The sequence below is a fragment of the Carettochelys insculpta genome, chromosome 1 (genome assembly GCF_033958435.1).
Source record: "Carettochelys insculpta isolate YL-2023 chromosome 1, ASM3395843v1, whole genome shotgun sequence".
In the NCBI taxonomy this organism is placed as follows: domain Eukaryota; kingdom Metazoa; phylum Chordata; order Testudines; family Carettochelyidae; genus Carettochelys; species Carettochelys insculpta.
The window spans coordinates 781,075-794,386 of NC_134137.1; the positions used below are offsets into that span (position 1 = coordinate 781,075).

General features: G+C 46.4%; 1 protein-coding gene across 1 annotated transcript in view; it reads right to left on the bottom strand.

Annotated features, from left to right (window-relative positions):
• LOC142005929 (dynein heavy chain domain-containing protein 1-like) overlaps positions 1-13,312 on the bottom strand; it is a 92,128-nt gene that overhangs the window by 49,979 nt on the left and 28,837 nt on the right. The window contains exons 4-5 of the mRNA XM_074983114.1: positions 7,928-8,131; positions 7,520-7,630 (exon numbers count right to left, since the gene is read on the bottom strand). Of these exons, the coding sequence (XP_074839215.1) occupies positions 7,520-7,630; positions 7,928-8,131 (315 nt within the window). The remainder of the gene's footprint in view (positions 1-7,519; positions 7,631-7,927; positions 8,132-13,312) is intronic.

Consider the following 13,312-nt stretch of genomic DNA (forward strand, 5'->3'; position numbering starts at 1 on the left):
ACCCACATCCCCTTTACAAATCTCCCTGTCACACAGAGGCAACACAGACACAGAAGAGTTACGTAGATACTCGTTCTCCAACATACCCTATGTGTTACAATCAGAGCCCATACCAGAAGAGTTACACACTGCGTTTCCATGGGTCTGCTGCTTTCGCTTCCCCTGAAATGGCTTTCACCACAGTTCCATATCTCAATGTTCAGCCCTTAACTTCTCAATAGCCCAGGCATGCTATTTCTTTTCCCATTCAGCTCTTTATCCCTTTAACTTTAAATGCAGGTTTCTTAATTTCCCTTGATATTCTGACTCCACATTTTTTTCTTTCAACATGAACAATTCTTCACCATTGAACCTGCACGGCAGCAAAGCACAAAGTTCCCCTCGTGCGGATTCCTCTCTAAAGACAATATTTCTTTCATAGAATCCCAGGTCTAGAAGGGACCTAAGAACATAAGAACATTTAAATACATAAGAACGGCCATACTGGGTCAGACCAAAGGTCCATCCAGCCCAGTATCCTGTCTGCCGACAGTGGCCAGTGCCAGGTGCTCCAGAGGCAGTGGACCAAAGACAATGATCAAGCGATTTGCTTCCTGCCATCCATGTCCAGCCTCTAACAATCAGAGGCCAGGAACACCATTCCTACCCTTGGCTAATAGCCTTTTAAGGACCTAACCTCCATGAATTTATCTAGCTCTTTCTTAAATTCTGTTATAGTCCTAGCCTTCACAGTCTCCTCTGGCAAGGAGTTCCACAGGTTAACTATGTGCTGCGTGAAGAACTTTATTTTATTAGTTTTAAACCTGCTACCCATTAATTTCTTTAGGTGTCCTCTAGTTCTTCTATTATGGGCACAAGTAAATAACTTCTCCTTATTCACCCTCTCCACACCTGTCATAATTATATATACCTCTATCATGTCCCCCCTCAGTCTCCTCTTTTCTAAACTGAAAAGTCACAATCTTTTTAGCCTCTCCTCATATGGGACCTGCTCCAAGCCCCTGATCATTTTAGTTGCCCTTTTCTGAACCTTTTCTAGTGCCAGAGTATCTTTTTTTAGGTGAGAAGACCACATCTGTACACAGTATTAAAGATGTGGGCATACTGTAGATTTATATAGGGGCAGTAAGATACTCCTTGTTTTATTTTCTATCCCTTTTTTAATAATACCTAACATCCTACTTGCCTTTTTGACTGCCTCTGCCCACTGCGTGGATGTTTTCAAGGAACTATCCACAATAAGTCCAAGATCTCTTTCCTGATTAGTTATAGCTAAATTAGTCCCCATCATATTGTAAGTACAGTTGGGGTTATTTTTTTCAATGTGCATTACCTTACACTTACCCACATTAAATTTCATTTGCCATTTTTTTGCCCAATCGCTCAGTTTGATGAGATCTTTTTGAAGTTCTTCACAGTCTGCCTTTGTCTTGACTATCTTGAACAGTTTAGTGTCATCTGAAAACTTTGCCACCTCACTGCTCAACCCCTTCTCCAGATCATTTATGAATAAATTGAACAGGATTGGTCCTAGGACTGACCCCTCGGGGACACCACTAGTTACCCCTCTCCATTAGGAAAATTTACCATTTATGCCTACTCTCTGTTTCCTGTCTTTTAACCAGTTCTGAATCCATGAAAGGACCTTCCCTCTTATCCCATGACAACTTAATTTACATAAGAGCCTTTGATGAGGTACCTTGTCAAAGGCTTTCTGGAATCTAAGTATACTATATCCAATGGATCCCCCCTGTCTGCATGTTTGTTAACCCCTTCAAAGAACTCTAACAGATTAGTAAGACATGAACTCCTTCTGCAGAAACCATGTTGACTTTTGCCCATCAAATTAAGTTCTTCTACGTGCCTGACAATTTTATTCTTTACTATTGTTTCAACTAACTTGCCTGGGACTGATGTTAGATTTACCAGTCTGTAATTGCCAGGGTCACCTCTAGAGCGCTTTTTAAATATTGGTGTCACATTAGCTATTTTCCAGTCATTAGGTAAGGAAGCTGATCCAAAGGACAGATTACAAACTAGTGTTAATAGTTCTGCAATTTCCCATTTGACTTCTTTCAGAACCCTTGGATGAATGCCATCCGGTCCTGATGATTTGTTAACATTAAGTTTATCTAATTATTTCAAAACCTCCTCTAATGACATTTCAATCCGGGACAGTTCCTCAGTTTCATTTCCCACAAAAAACGGTGCAGGTTTGGGAATCTCCCCAACATCTTGAGCCGTGAAGACTGAAGCAAAGAAATCATTTAGTCTCTCCGCAATGGCTTTGTCATCCTTGATTGTTCCTTTTATATTTGTATCGTCTAGGGGACCCACTGGTTTTTTAGCAGGTGTCCTGCTTCTAATGTATTTAAAAAACATTTTGTTATTACTTTTTGAGCTTCTGGCTAGCTAATCTAGTCCGGTCCCCTGCTTCAAGCAGGATCAACCTCAACTAAGTCATCCCAGCCAGGACTTTGTTAAGCCAGGACTTAAAAACCTCTAGGGATGGAGAATCCACCACCAACCTAGGCAATGAATTCCAGGATTTCACAGCGCTCCTGCAGAAGTAGTTTTTACTAATATCCAACCAACTCCTCTCCTTCTGTAACTTCAGACCACTGCTCCTTGTTCTGCCATCAGTCATCACTCAAAACAGTTTCTCTCCATCCTCTTTAGAGATCCCCTTCAGGAAGTTGAATGCTGCTGCTAAATCACCCCCAGTCTTCCCTTCTGTAAACAAAATAAGCCCAAATCCCTCAGCCGCTCCTCACAGGTCATGTGCTCCAGCCCCTTAATAATTTGATGATCTCCGCTGAACCTGCTCCAGAACATACACATCCTTTTTATACTCAGGGGCCCAAAACTGGACACAATATTCCAGATGTGGCCTCACCCATGCCGAATAGAGGGGAAAAACCTCTTCTATAGATCTGCTCATGGTGCTCCTCCTAATGCATCCTAGTATGTCGTTAGCCTTCTTGGCTACAAGGGCACACTGTTTACTCATATCCAGCCTTTCATCCACCATAATCCCTAGGTCCCTTTCCACTGTAATGCTGCTGAGCCAGTCGTCCCCAGCCTTTAACAATGCTTGGGATTCTTCTGCCCCAGGTGCAGGACTCTACACTTCTCCTTGTTGAACTGCATCAGATTTATTTTAGCCCAATCCTCTAATTTATCCAGGTGCATATGGATCCTACCTCTACCCTCCAATGTATCTCTCTCTCTCCCACGCTTAGTGTCCTCTATAAAACTGCTGAGGGTGCAATCCAGTCCCTCATCCAGGTCATTAAGTAAGATGTTGAACAACACCAGCCCCAGAACCGAGCCTTGGGGTACTCTGTTTGAAGCCGACCGCCATTCAGACATTGAGCTACTGACCACTACCCTTTGGGCCCGACTGTCAAGCCAGCTGCCTATCCATTTTATCGTCCATGGATCCAATCCATACTTCCTCAACATGACGGCAAGAATGTTGTGAGAGACTGTATCAAGAGCTTTGCTGAAGTCAAAGTATATCACATCCACTGACTTCCCCATGTCCGCAGAGCCTGTTACCTCGTCATAGAAGCTAATCAAATTGGTCAGGCACGACTTGCCCTTGGTGAATCCATGTTGACTACTCTTGATCACTTTCCTCTCTTCCGAGTGCTCCAAAATGGATTCCTTGAGGATCCCTTCCATTATTTTCCCAGGTACTGAGGTAAGGCTGACCAGTCCATACTTTTCCGTATTGTGCTTCTTTCCAGTCATCTGAGATCTCTCATGATCTCCAAGAGTCTGCAAAGATAATAGCCAAAGGCTCAGCAATGACATCTGCTGGTTCCTTCAGTCCCCGTCAGTGCATTAAATCCAGACTCATGGATTTGCGTACATCTTGTTTTTCTAGATAGCTCTTAACTCGTTCCTTCCCCACAGATGGCTGCCCTGCACCTTCCCATCCTGCATTATCTAGTACCATAATGTGGGAGCTGTCATTGTCCATGAAGACTGAGGCAGAAAAAGCATCAAGGAGTTCAGCTTTTCTTACATCATCTGTCACTAGGTTACCTCCTTCATCCAGTAATGGCCTCACATCTTATCTGATAACCCTCTTATTGTTAACATGCCTGTAGAAACCCTTCTTGTTACCCTTCACATCCCTTGCCAGCTGCGGTTCCATTTCTGCTTTTGCTTTCCTGACTACTGCCCAGCATTCTCCAGCCATGTATTTATATTCCTCCTTAGTCAGCTGTCTACTTTTCCATTTCTTATACACATCCTTTTTGAATTTAAGCTCACCAAGTATTTTCCTGTTCTGCCAGTAGCTAGTTGCCTCCCATATTTGCATTTCTTACTATGCAGAGGGTTGGTTTGTTCCTGTGCCTTCAGTAAGACTTCTTTAAAATACTGCCAATTCTCTTTAACTCTTTTCCCCTTCATCTTTGCCCTTTCCTCTCTTCCTTCAGTGGATCCCATCTCTTCCCAGCAATCCCTGCTCACGAAAGAGAATCCCATGGTCAAAGAAACCCAATCCTCCTCTGTGACACCACCTACACAGCCACACATTTACCTCTGTGATTTGACGATCCCTCCGTGGACCCCTTCCTTCCACAGGGAGGATGGATGAGATTAACTCCATGGGAACTAGAGAGACCTGAACTGGTTTTCTCCTCCTGGAGGTAACATGCTTCCAGTTCTCTTCCATGTTTTGAACAGCTGGCTGTTCCTGCAGTATTATATGCTGCCTTCTATACAGAAAGTCTTCACCTTCTCTGATGGATCTGAGGGTTGATATTTGGGCCTCAAATCCTCTAATGTTCTCTTCCAAAATGGTTACCAACTTGCACTTGGTACTTACAAAATTCTTTCTATCATTCAGGAGGAAGACAAACGTGGCACATGCTATGCAGGACACAACAGCAGACTTCTCAGTAGCCATGTCACCATCCATTTTCTCCCTTTTCAGAGAGTTCCCTTAGATGTTTCTAGTGCTGCCCTGAAGGCACAAGATAAAGAAACCTATAAGAAAGGGAAAACTGACATGGGTCTCCCCACTAAGGCGCACTCCCAGGCAAACTCACTGTTTGTGGCTCACAGCTTTCACTGTGGCTGCCTTCTGATAAAGCTGTGGCTGATTAGGCCCAGCTCAAAGCCTTGCCTCCAATCTAATCGGCCTTTGAAGACCCACCTGGACCAAAGCACTCCCAATTCACACCTTGTGAACTTGCCAAACTGCCAAACATGCTTTCAAACTGCCCCTCTCTGCAAAACAAATGCTTAGGGACGCAGACCCACCAGTTCACAATGCAGCCCCCCAAATGCCACACTCACCTGAGCTCCTCTTGGATGGTTTCCCAGGCAAACTCCCTGTTAGCTGCTCCTGTTCGCAGCTCACAGTGCTCACTGTTTCTGCCTTCTAATAAGGCTGTGGCTGGTTAGGCCCAGCTCAAAGCCAGCACATCTCTTCCAGGAACTGTCTTTCAAGCCTTTCACACTGTTGTGACTCCACTGCAATTGCACTTTAGCCAAAGCTCTATTAAAACCCAAAACTCAAATTTAGAACAGTATGGGTGCTGATCACAAGCTCATCTGACCAGGTTCTATGGATCCAAACATGACCATGCCACTGTAATAGGACGGGGTTTCTGGACACAGCAAGTGAAATCCATCCAGGATACATTTGCTTAAAATCCAGGCCACTTACAGCCCCAGGCTGGGATTTCCTTTTCACTAAGGCAGAACCAACCAACCACCACAGCACTTCTGCCAGCCCTACTGGCCAGCCAGAAGTCACACAAGCAAACCCACAGACTTCACAGCCACTCTACCAGCCCAGACCAGCAACCCCCAAATTCAGATGAGAGGCTTTTAATCCTGTTTCACCCAACACCACACAGACTCTTCCAGACCCCAAAGGGCCCAGCCCTAGTTCCTGATTAATATATACTTGGGTCTCACACAAAACAACACACTCAACAAGTCTTTAGATCTAAATATCTAAAGATTTATTAATAAAAAGTAAGAACAGGGTTAGAGAGAAGAATTCTCAAAGACATACTTTGCATACATCAATTTTAGTTACTGATGCAAGCCGGTGGTGTTATTTGCTGATTCTTGAAAGTCTCTGAAAGTACATTTCAGGCTACAGCATTTCAGTTACTGGAGAAATGTAGATACAGCCTGCTAGGGTCCCACATGCTGGGATAGGGACCCTTGGAGACAGGCACAGGTACCAAAAGACAAAAGATCCAAGATGGACACAGTCCAAACCATCCTTTCTGTCCAGGGACCAAAGCCTCTCTTCTTGTCATCAGGCCCTTAAGGGCCAAAAGTCACTTGACCCAGGTGAGCTACTGTGGCAAAATGCCATTGATCGCTGGTTTGGCCAGCATGCCCCAGGCATTTACATGGCAGGTAGAATGTCTATCTGGGCATCTCCTTGCAGTTCATTTGCTCAGACCAGGTCACCTGACCAGTGGGCTGCATTCCATTAACACATCCCAAGCATCTGGAATGTGGATTCAGCATCTGAGCACCTGGTTTCCACCCTATTGTTCAGTCAAATGTCATGGCTGGGGCTGAGTTCACACCTCCTATTATGAAGCTTAGCACTAAAACATTTTCTACTACAGCTACATAGCTAAAATCTATAACTTTACCTACATCCATGATACACACATATAAGCAGCATATATAGATTCAGGGCATCATCAGCATTTGTTACACACCTTACATGGCCCCCCATTTCAATATTTGGGCTCAACAGATACACTTGGGCTACATCTACACTAGCCAAAAACTTTGAAATGGCCATGCAAATGGCCATTTCGAAGTTTACTAATGAAGTGCTGAAATACATATTCAGCGCCTCATTAGAATGTGGGCGGCCGCAGCACTTCGAAATTGACGCAGCTCATCCAGATGGGGCTCCTTTTCGAAAGGACCCCACCTACTTCAAAGTCCCCTTACTCCTATAAGCAGATAGGAATAAGGGGACTTTGAAGTAGCCGGGGTCCTTTTGAAAAAGAGCCTCGTCTGGACGAGCCGCGCGGTGGCGAGCCGCGTCAATTTCAAAGTGCCGCGGCCACCCACATTCTAATAAGGCGCTGAATATGTATTTCAGCGCTTCATTAGTAAACTTCAAAATGGCCATCTGCATGGCCATTTCGAAGTTTTTGGAAAGGCCTGGAGTTTTCTGAGCTAGGTTGAGCTGCTCAATAAACCCTCCTGTTTTATGCAGGTTGAGAGTCATTCTCACCTAGGGAATGGGGCTGCATTGTTCCCTCTATGTGTGGAGAGCCCAGAGGCTGAGGAACGTATAGTCTAAAACCCAAGAAAGGCTGTTGTACTGAAGGAAGGTCAGGAATTGTAGGGACCTGAGAGGGCATGACCTCTCCAAATTCTAGAGAAGGCCACATCCATGTCCTGAGGTCTCTGATCAGGGGTGTTCTCAGCTGGGATCCCTGGCTGCTCTGAGCAGAAGGCTCTCAGGCAAGGGCCTGGATGGGATAGGGCCCCACTCCAACCCCCTTACCTGGAGATGTGGAGCAGTGCTGCTCCAAAGTGGGGCACAGCCAGGAGCAAGTGGCTGCCCAGGGTTTCCTGACGCCTCAAGAGCTGCAGGTGCTTCACATTCTGCCACCAGCTATGGACAGGAAAAAGAGTCAAGACCAGCAGCTCAGCTGTGCTGAGACAGGCTACATCAGCAAGGGGAGAGGCACGGGCTGTCACAGGGGCTCCATCCTTGTTCACCTCCCCGGAATCCCCTGCTGCCTTCAGCAGGTCAGGAGCAGATCCCGTAAGAAGCTCAGATCCAGCCCAAACACCTCCAATATGGGCCACCTGTCCCCTGGCCTCAGGTGTCAGCCTCTGGGCACAATGCAGACCGGGATCCCTCGCTAGTTCCTCCACAGTGCCACCAACAAGGGGCACCCCCACTCACCGGGCAAAGGCCTTCCGGACCAGGCAGTGCCTGAAGAAGGGGATGCACTGGAGCAGCTGCCACAGCACAGCCTCTCGGTGCCACTCTGCCAGCGTCATGGCCTCAGCACCTTCCTGGGGGTGCACATGCAACACCCCAAAAGGGGAGAAGATGTAGTGCTGGGGTTTGGCCTGCCGCTTCTGAACCACAACCAGGTCATAGGGCCTGCATGGGGAAGGGAAGAAGTCAAGGCTTGCAGCCTGCCTGGAACCAGGAAGCATGGCCTGGCTGCTCCACCCACGCAACACATTGCCTGCCCTGCAGCACCATGCCGGCCCAGAGCCCATTGCAGCACTAGAGAAGCACCTGCTGGGGTCAGTATATGTGTGGGAGCAAGGTCAGGCAGCTGTTACCTCATAGGCCTGCGGGGAGACAGGGCTGGAAGGCAGCTAGCTGAGGTGGCAGCATGGGTATAGAGGTGGGGAGCTAGTTTGCTGAGAGGCCTGTGTGAGCACAGCGGGGGTGGGGCAGTTAGCTGAGAAGCCAATGTGGGAGAGTAGGGGCAGTTAGCTGTGGGGGTGGCGTGGGTGCCGGGGGGCACTTAGCAGAGGGGTTGGCATGGAGGGCATAGGGGGGTAGATATGACATTACTGGGCTTTAGGGTAAACAGGCAAACCATTTTGCAACCACCATCCTGAGTTTGCACCAAATCTTGTGCCAAGTGTAGTGTCTAATGAAAGCTGGTGATTTGCTGAATCTGTTTATACTACTTGTATGCCTGTATCATTTTACATGTGGAGTTACAGTATTGGCTCTGGGCTTGTATATCAAATGTTTGCTTCTGGGAGACCTCCACAGGAGGCATGACACCCTGTTGCGAAAGCAGCAATGAAGGGTCCTGTGGCACCTTATAGACAAACAGAAAAGTTTTGAGCATGAGCTTTTGTGAGCACAGACTCACTTCATCAGATGCTGGTCTTGGAAATCTGCAGGGCCAGGTATAAATAAGCCAGAGCAAGGGTGGGGATAACAAGGTTAGCTCAGTCAGCAAGGGTGAGGCTTACTACCAGCAGTTGATCTGGAGGTGTGAACACCAAGGGAGGGGAAGGTGCTTTCATATTTAGCCAGCCATTCGCACTCTTTGTTTAAGCCTGAGCTGAGGGCATCGAATTTGCAGATGAAATGTAGCTCAGAAATTTCTCTTTGGAGTCTGGTCCTGAAATTTCTTTGCTGTAGGATAGCTACTTTTAAGTCTGCTACTGTGTGGCCCGGGAGATTGAAGTGCTCTCCTACGGGTTTTTGTATATTGCCACTTCTGATATCTGATTTGTGTGCGTTTATTCTTTTACGTAGAGACTGTCCAGTTTGTCTGATGTATATAGCAGAGGGGCATTGCTGGCACATGATGGCGTAAATTATATTGGTAGATGTGCAGCTGAATGAACCCACGATGGTGTGGCTGATCTGGTTAGGTCCTGTAATGGTGTTTGCTGGTGTAGATATGTGGGCAGAACTGGCAACGAGGTCTGTTGCATGGATGGGTCCCTGAGTTAGAGTGACTGTGGTGCGGTGTATAGTTGCTGGTTAGGATTTGCTTCAGGTTAGTGTAGTAAGTACGGCCCAGTATGAGGCCTTAGGCCTGAACTAAAGTAATGGTCAAGACTTTGCTAACAGAAAGCAAAGTGCAGCTGTGAGCTAAAGGGATGCATTGCTCACAGAAGCTGGCAAGAAGAGGGTTGATGTTGCATAAACATATCTACCTAGCACATTGAAATAGGAACATGGTACCAGAACACCCTACCCTGGAACATCCCACAGATAAGAAAGAACAGGCCGACCCATCCCAATGACAGGGGCAAAAGGGTAATATGATGGATAGAGTTGTTTTGTTCGAACCAACACGTACAAGGTGAGAGGCGGCACCTGACTATGTAGAAGGGTTATACCTCAATACGTCAGACCCCTGAACTGTCACACCCTCGGTTTTGATGATGTTGTTGCACAGATGCTTAAACGTGTGGTTCAGAAGCACTTTAAGTTGTCTAGTGAGTTAGCTACTCTCAAAGGAATTGCAAGACTGCAGGGGGAGGCTCCAGCCAAACTGGCAGACAGAATTCAAACTTATCTCAGATTAACAGCAGGGTCTGCTAACGTGGAAGATTTGAAGCAAATTGTTTTGGAGGCGCTGCCTCCCGGTGTGTTAGACTGGATGAATGCTTGGTGTGAGAATGGAGGTAAAGAGGTACCTTGGGACGAATGGATTGCAAAGGTGGAGACGGCAATTAAGCAGCAGGAAGGAACTCCTGTTAATGAGCTGCATACTCATTTAGGACAATGGAAGACAGAGGGTCCTGGATACTCTCCCCGTGGTCATGGCCGGGCTTGGAGAGGTCGTGGACCAAATAGAATTAGAGGAGGTGATAGAGAGAGTTCGTGGGTACCTCCTGGAGTTCTAAAACAGGAAAACTTGAACCTGAAAGGAGAGATTGAGAGGCTGCAGGCACAGCTGCAGACATGTATGACTGGCAAGGAGTCTCAACAGGAAAAAGATAAGACGGGGACGAAGGTAGCCAGGGTGACGGTCCTGACATCAGGACTGAACGACCCAATCGCTACTGATACAGTAGCATAGAACAGCTCTATCCTCGACTCAGAATGCATCTTTCAGCAATCCATGACGGTAGATGTATGGGGATGCCCCCATTTAAGCATTCGAGTCGGGGAAGGGCTAGTAGATTTTCTATTAGATATGGGGGCTGGAATTCCTACAGTAAAAGACAGTTTTGATGCATATCCAGTTGGAAAGTCAGTGCAAATACAGGGAATATCTGGAACTAACCAAACATATAATGTTAAAACCCTTCCCCTCCAGTTTGGGATGCATACCGTTCACGAGAAGTGCGCTATTGCAGGGAGAGAGAATCTAATCGGGGCAGAAACCATTATACAACTGGGATTAATTCTGGATTTTCCAAACATGTGTATACAGTAAAAGCAATAAAGCCTAAACAACCGCCTCCTGCACCAGAAGGCTGGGAGAGCAGGTGGACTGAAATTCAAACCGTCTGGGCAGTGGACTCCCTAGATACGGGTAAAATGCAGACCTCTGTTACATTGGAGGGAGATACACCCCCATTTATAAAGCAGTACCCAATACCTCAAGAAGCAAAGGACTCATTAAGGCAAGTAATAACAGAATTGGAAAAACGAAATTTAATCAGAAGGTGTTCAGCGCCTAACGCAGCACCAATTTGGCCAGTCAAAAAAACTGATGGTACATGGAGATTAACTATTGACTATTGGGGGTTAAACAAGACTGCCAAACGGGGGGCTCCGTGGTGGCAGCTTACCCCAAACTGTTGGAGGTGGTCACCCCTGACATGAAGTGGTTCTCAGTACTCAATGTGGCAAATGGCTTTTGGAGTCTACCTTTAGACCCAGAGTCTCAGTATCGAACAGCTTTTGTATTCCAAGGTATGCAATACTGCTGGAATGTTTTGCAATGGGGTACTGTGACGCACCAACAATTTTCCATACAGTAGTGAGAAATATGTTGGAGAAAGAGGGGCTATTACAAATGGGAAGAATTGTTCAGTATGTACATGACATTTTAATAGTCAGTAAAACAGAGCAGGAGCATGAAGAGTTACTGAAACAGCTGTTGACCAGCTGCCAAGCTTATGGCTTAAAACTTAACCCCTCGAAGTCTCAGATTAAACAGAGAGAAGTGCAGTATCTGGGAATTCGACTCAGTTCTGGGGGAAGGTCTGTGGATAAGGAAAGAGTAAAGTGCATTGTTAACCTGCCCGTGCCGGTAGACACCAAGTCTCTGCAGTCCTTTCTGGGACTCACTAACTTTTGCAGAGAATTTATGGTAGGATACGCAGAAAAGGCAGGTCCCCTGTATGAGGTACTTAAAAGACCACAATGGACCTAGACAGAAGAGGCAACTAAGGCATGGGAAAGTCTAAAACAGGGATTGATGGAGGCACCTACCTTAGCCCCCCCTAATAATGACTTCCCCTTTGTACTGTATCCTAGTGTTAAGAACTTCTGTATTGTTAGTATGCTAACCCAGGATACGGGTGCTGGGGAAAGACCCGTTGCGTATTACAGCAGAGCATTAACTAGTCCAGAGAGCAAACTGGGGGTGTGTGAGCAAACGGCCCTTGCTGCATACTGGACGTTACAAAAATCCCAGGCAATTGTTGGAGCAAGCGAGGTGATTGTAAAAAGTCACCATGCACTGGGAAAGCTACTCAGTCAGGAAAATCTGTCTAAATGACATGTGAGAGTTGATAAAGCCATTCAGTGGGTCTTTGCTCTCATGTCAGAGAATGTTCAGTTAGTCACACTGAAAGACCCAGAAATATCTGTGTGGGGATTAACTGTGAATGGTAGAGAACATGTATGTGAGCCTCAAAGAGAATCTAAGGCGCATCCTGTGTTTAAAGCAGCCCCAATTGACCAAGTGAGCGGTAAAGCCATTTGGTTTGTGGATGGTAGCTCATACTACGAGAAAGGGGAGCGAGTCACTGGCTTTGCTGGGATTTGCTTAAATGGAAAGGAGCCAAGCGGCGAGGCCTTCCAGTATAAATTGGCTAAAGGAGGAATGCAGGCTGCAGAGGTGTCAGCGCTTTTGGAAGTGTTGAAAAGAATGAAGGGCAAGCAATCTGAGCTTGTAATAGGAACTGACTCTAATTATGTGTATAAGGGCACCACTATCTCCCTCCCATGGTGGCAAAGTATGGGGTTTACAGGAACCGATGGTTCAGAGATTAAGCACAAAGCCCTATGGCAGCAAATAGAAACATTGACAAAACAGATCCAAATGGTTAAAATAAAAGCTCATAGGAAGAAAGGACCCTTGCAGTGGGGAAGCGAACAAGCAGATGCACTGGCTAAGGAGGCCGCCCTTACTGGCGCACTGTGGGAACCAATGCCTGTGGCGGTAACTACTAGGACACAGGCAAAACTGCAACAGGAAAGTGAGGCAAACCACCCCTAGGGGAAACAGATTCTTATTTGTGATTGTGGATAGTTTCAGCAAATGGGTAGAAGCCTTCCCTACAAAGAAAGAGACCAGTGGGGCAGCCGCAAGAGTGTTAATAATGGAAATTTTTCCAAAATGGGGGCTGCCACATAGCATTGATTCTGACAATGGCCCTGCCTTTATAGGACAGGTGTATCGTGATATGGGTACCTGGGCTGGTATCCCCCTACACTACACATTCCCTACCACCCGCAGGCAGGAGGACAGGTGGAAAGAATGAATAAAACTCTAAATTGAACTGTCAAAAGCGTGTAATGAATTAGGAACCAACTGGGATGTGGTACTTCCATGGGTCTTAATGAGGATCCGAGGTTGTCCAAATCGCATGACAGGATTCAGTCCCTATGAAGTAC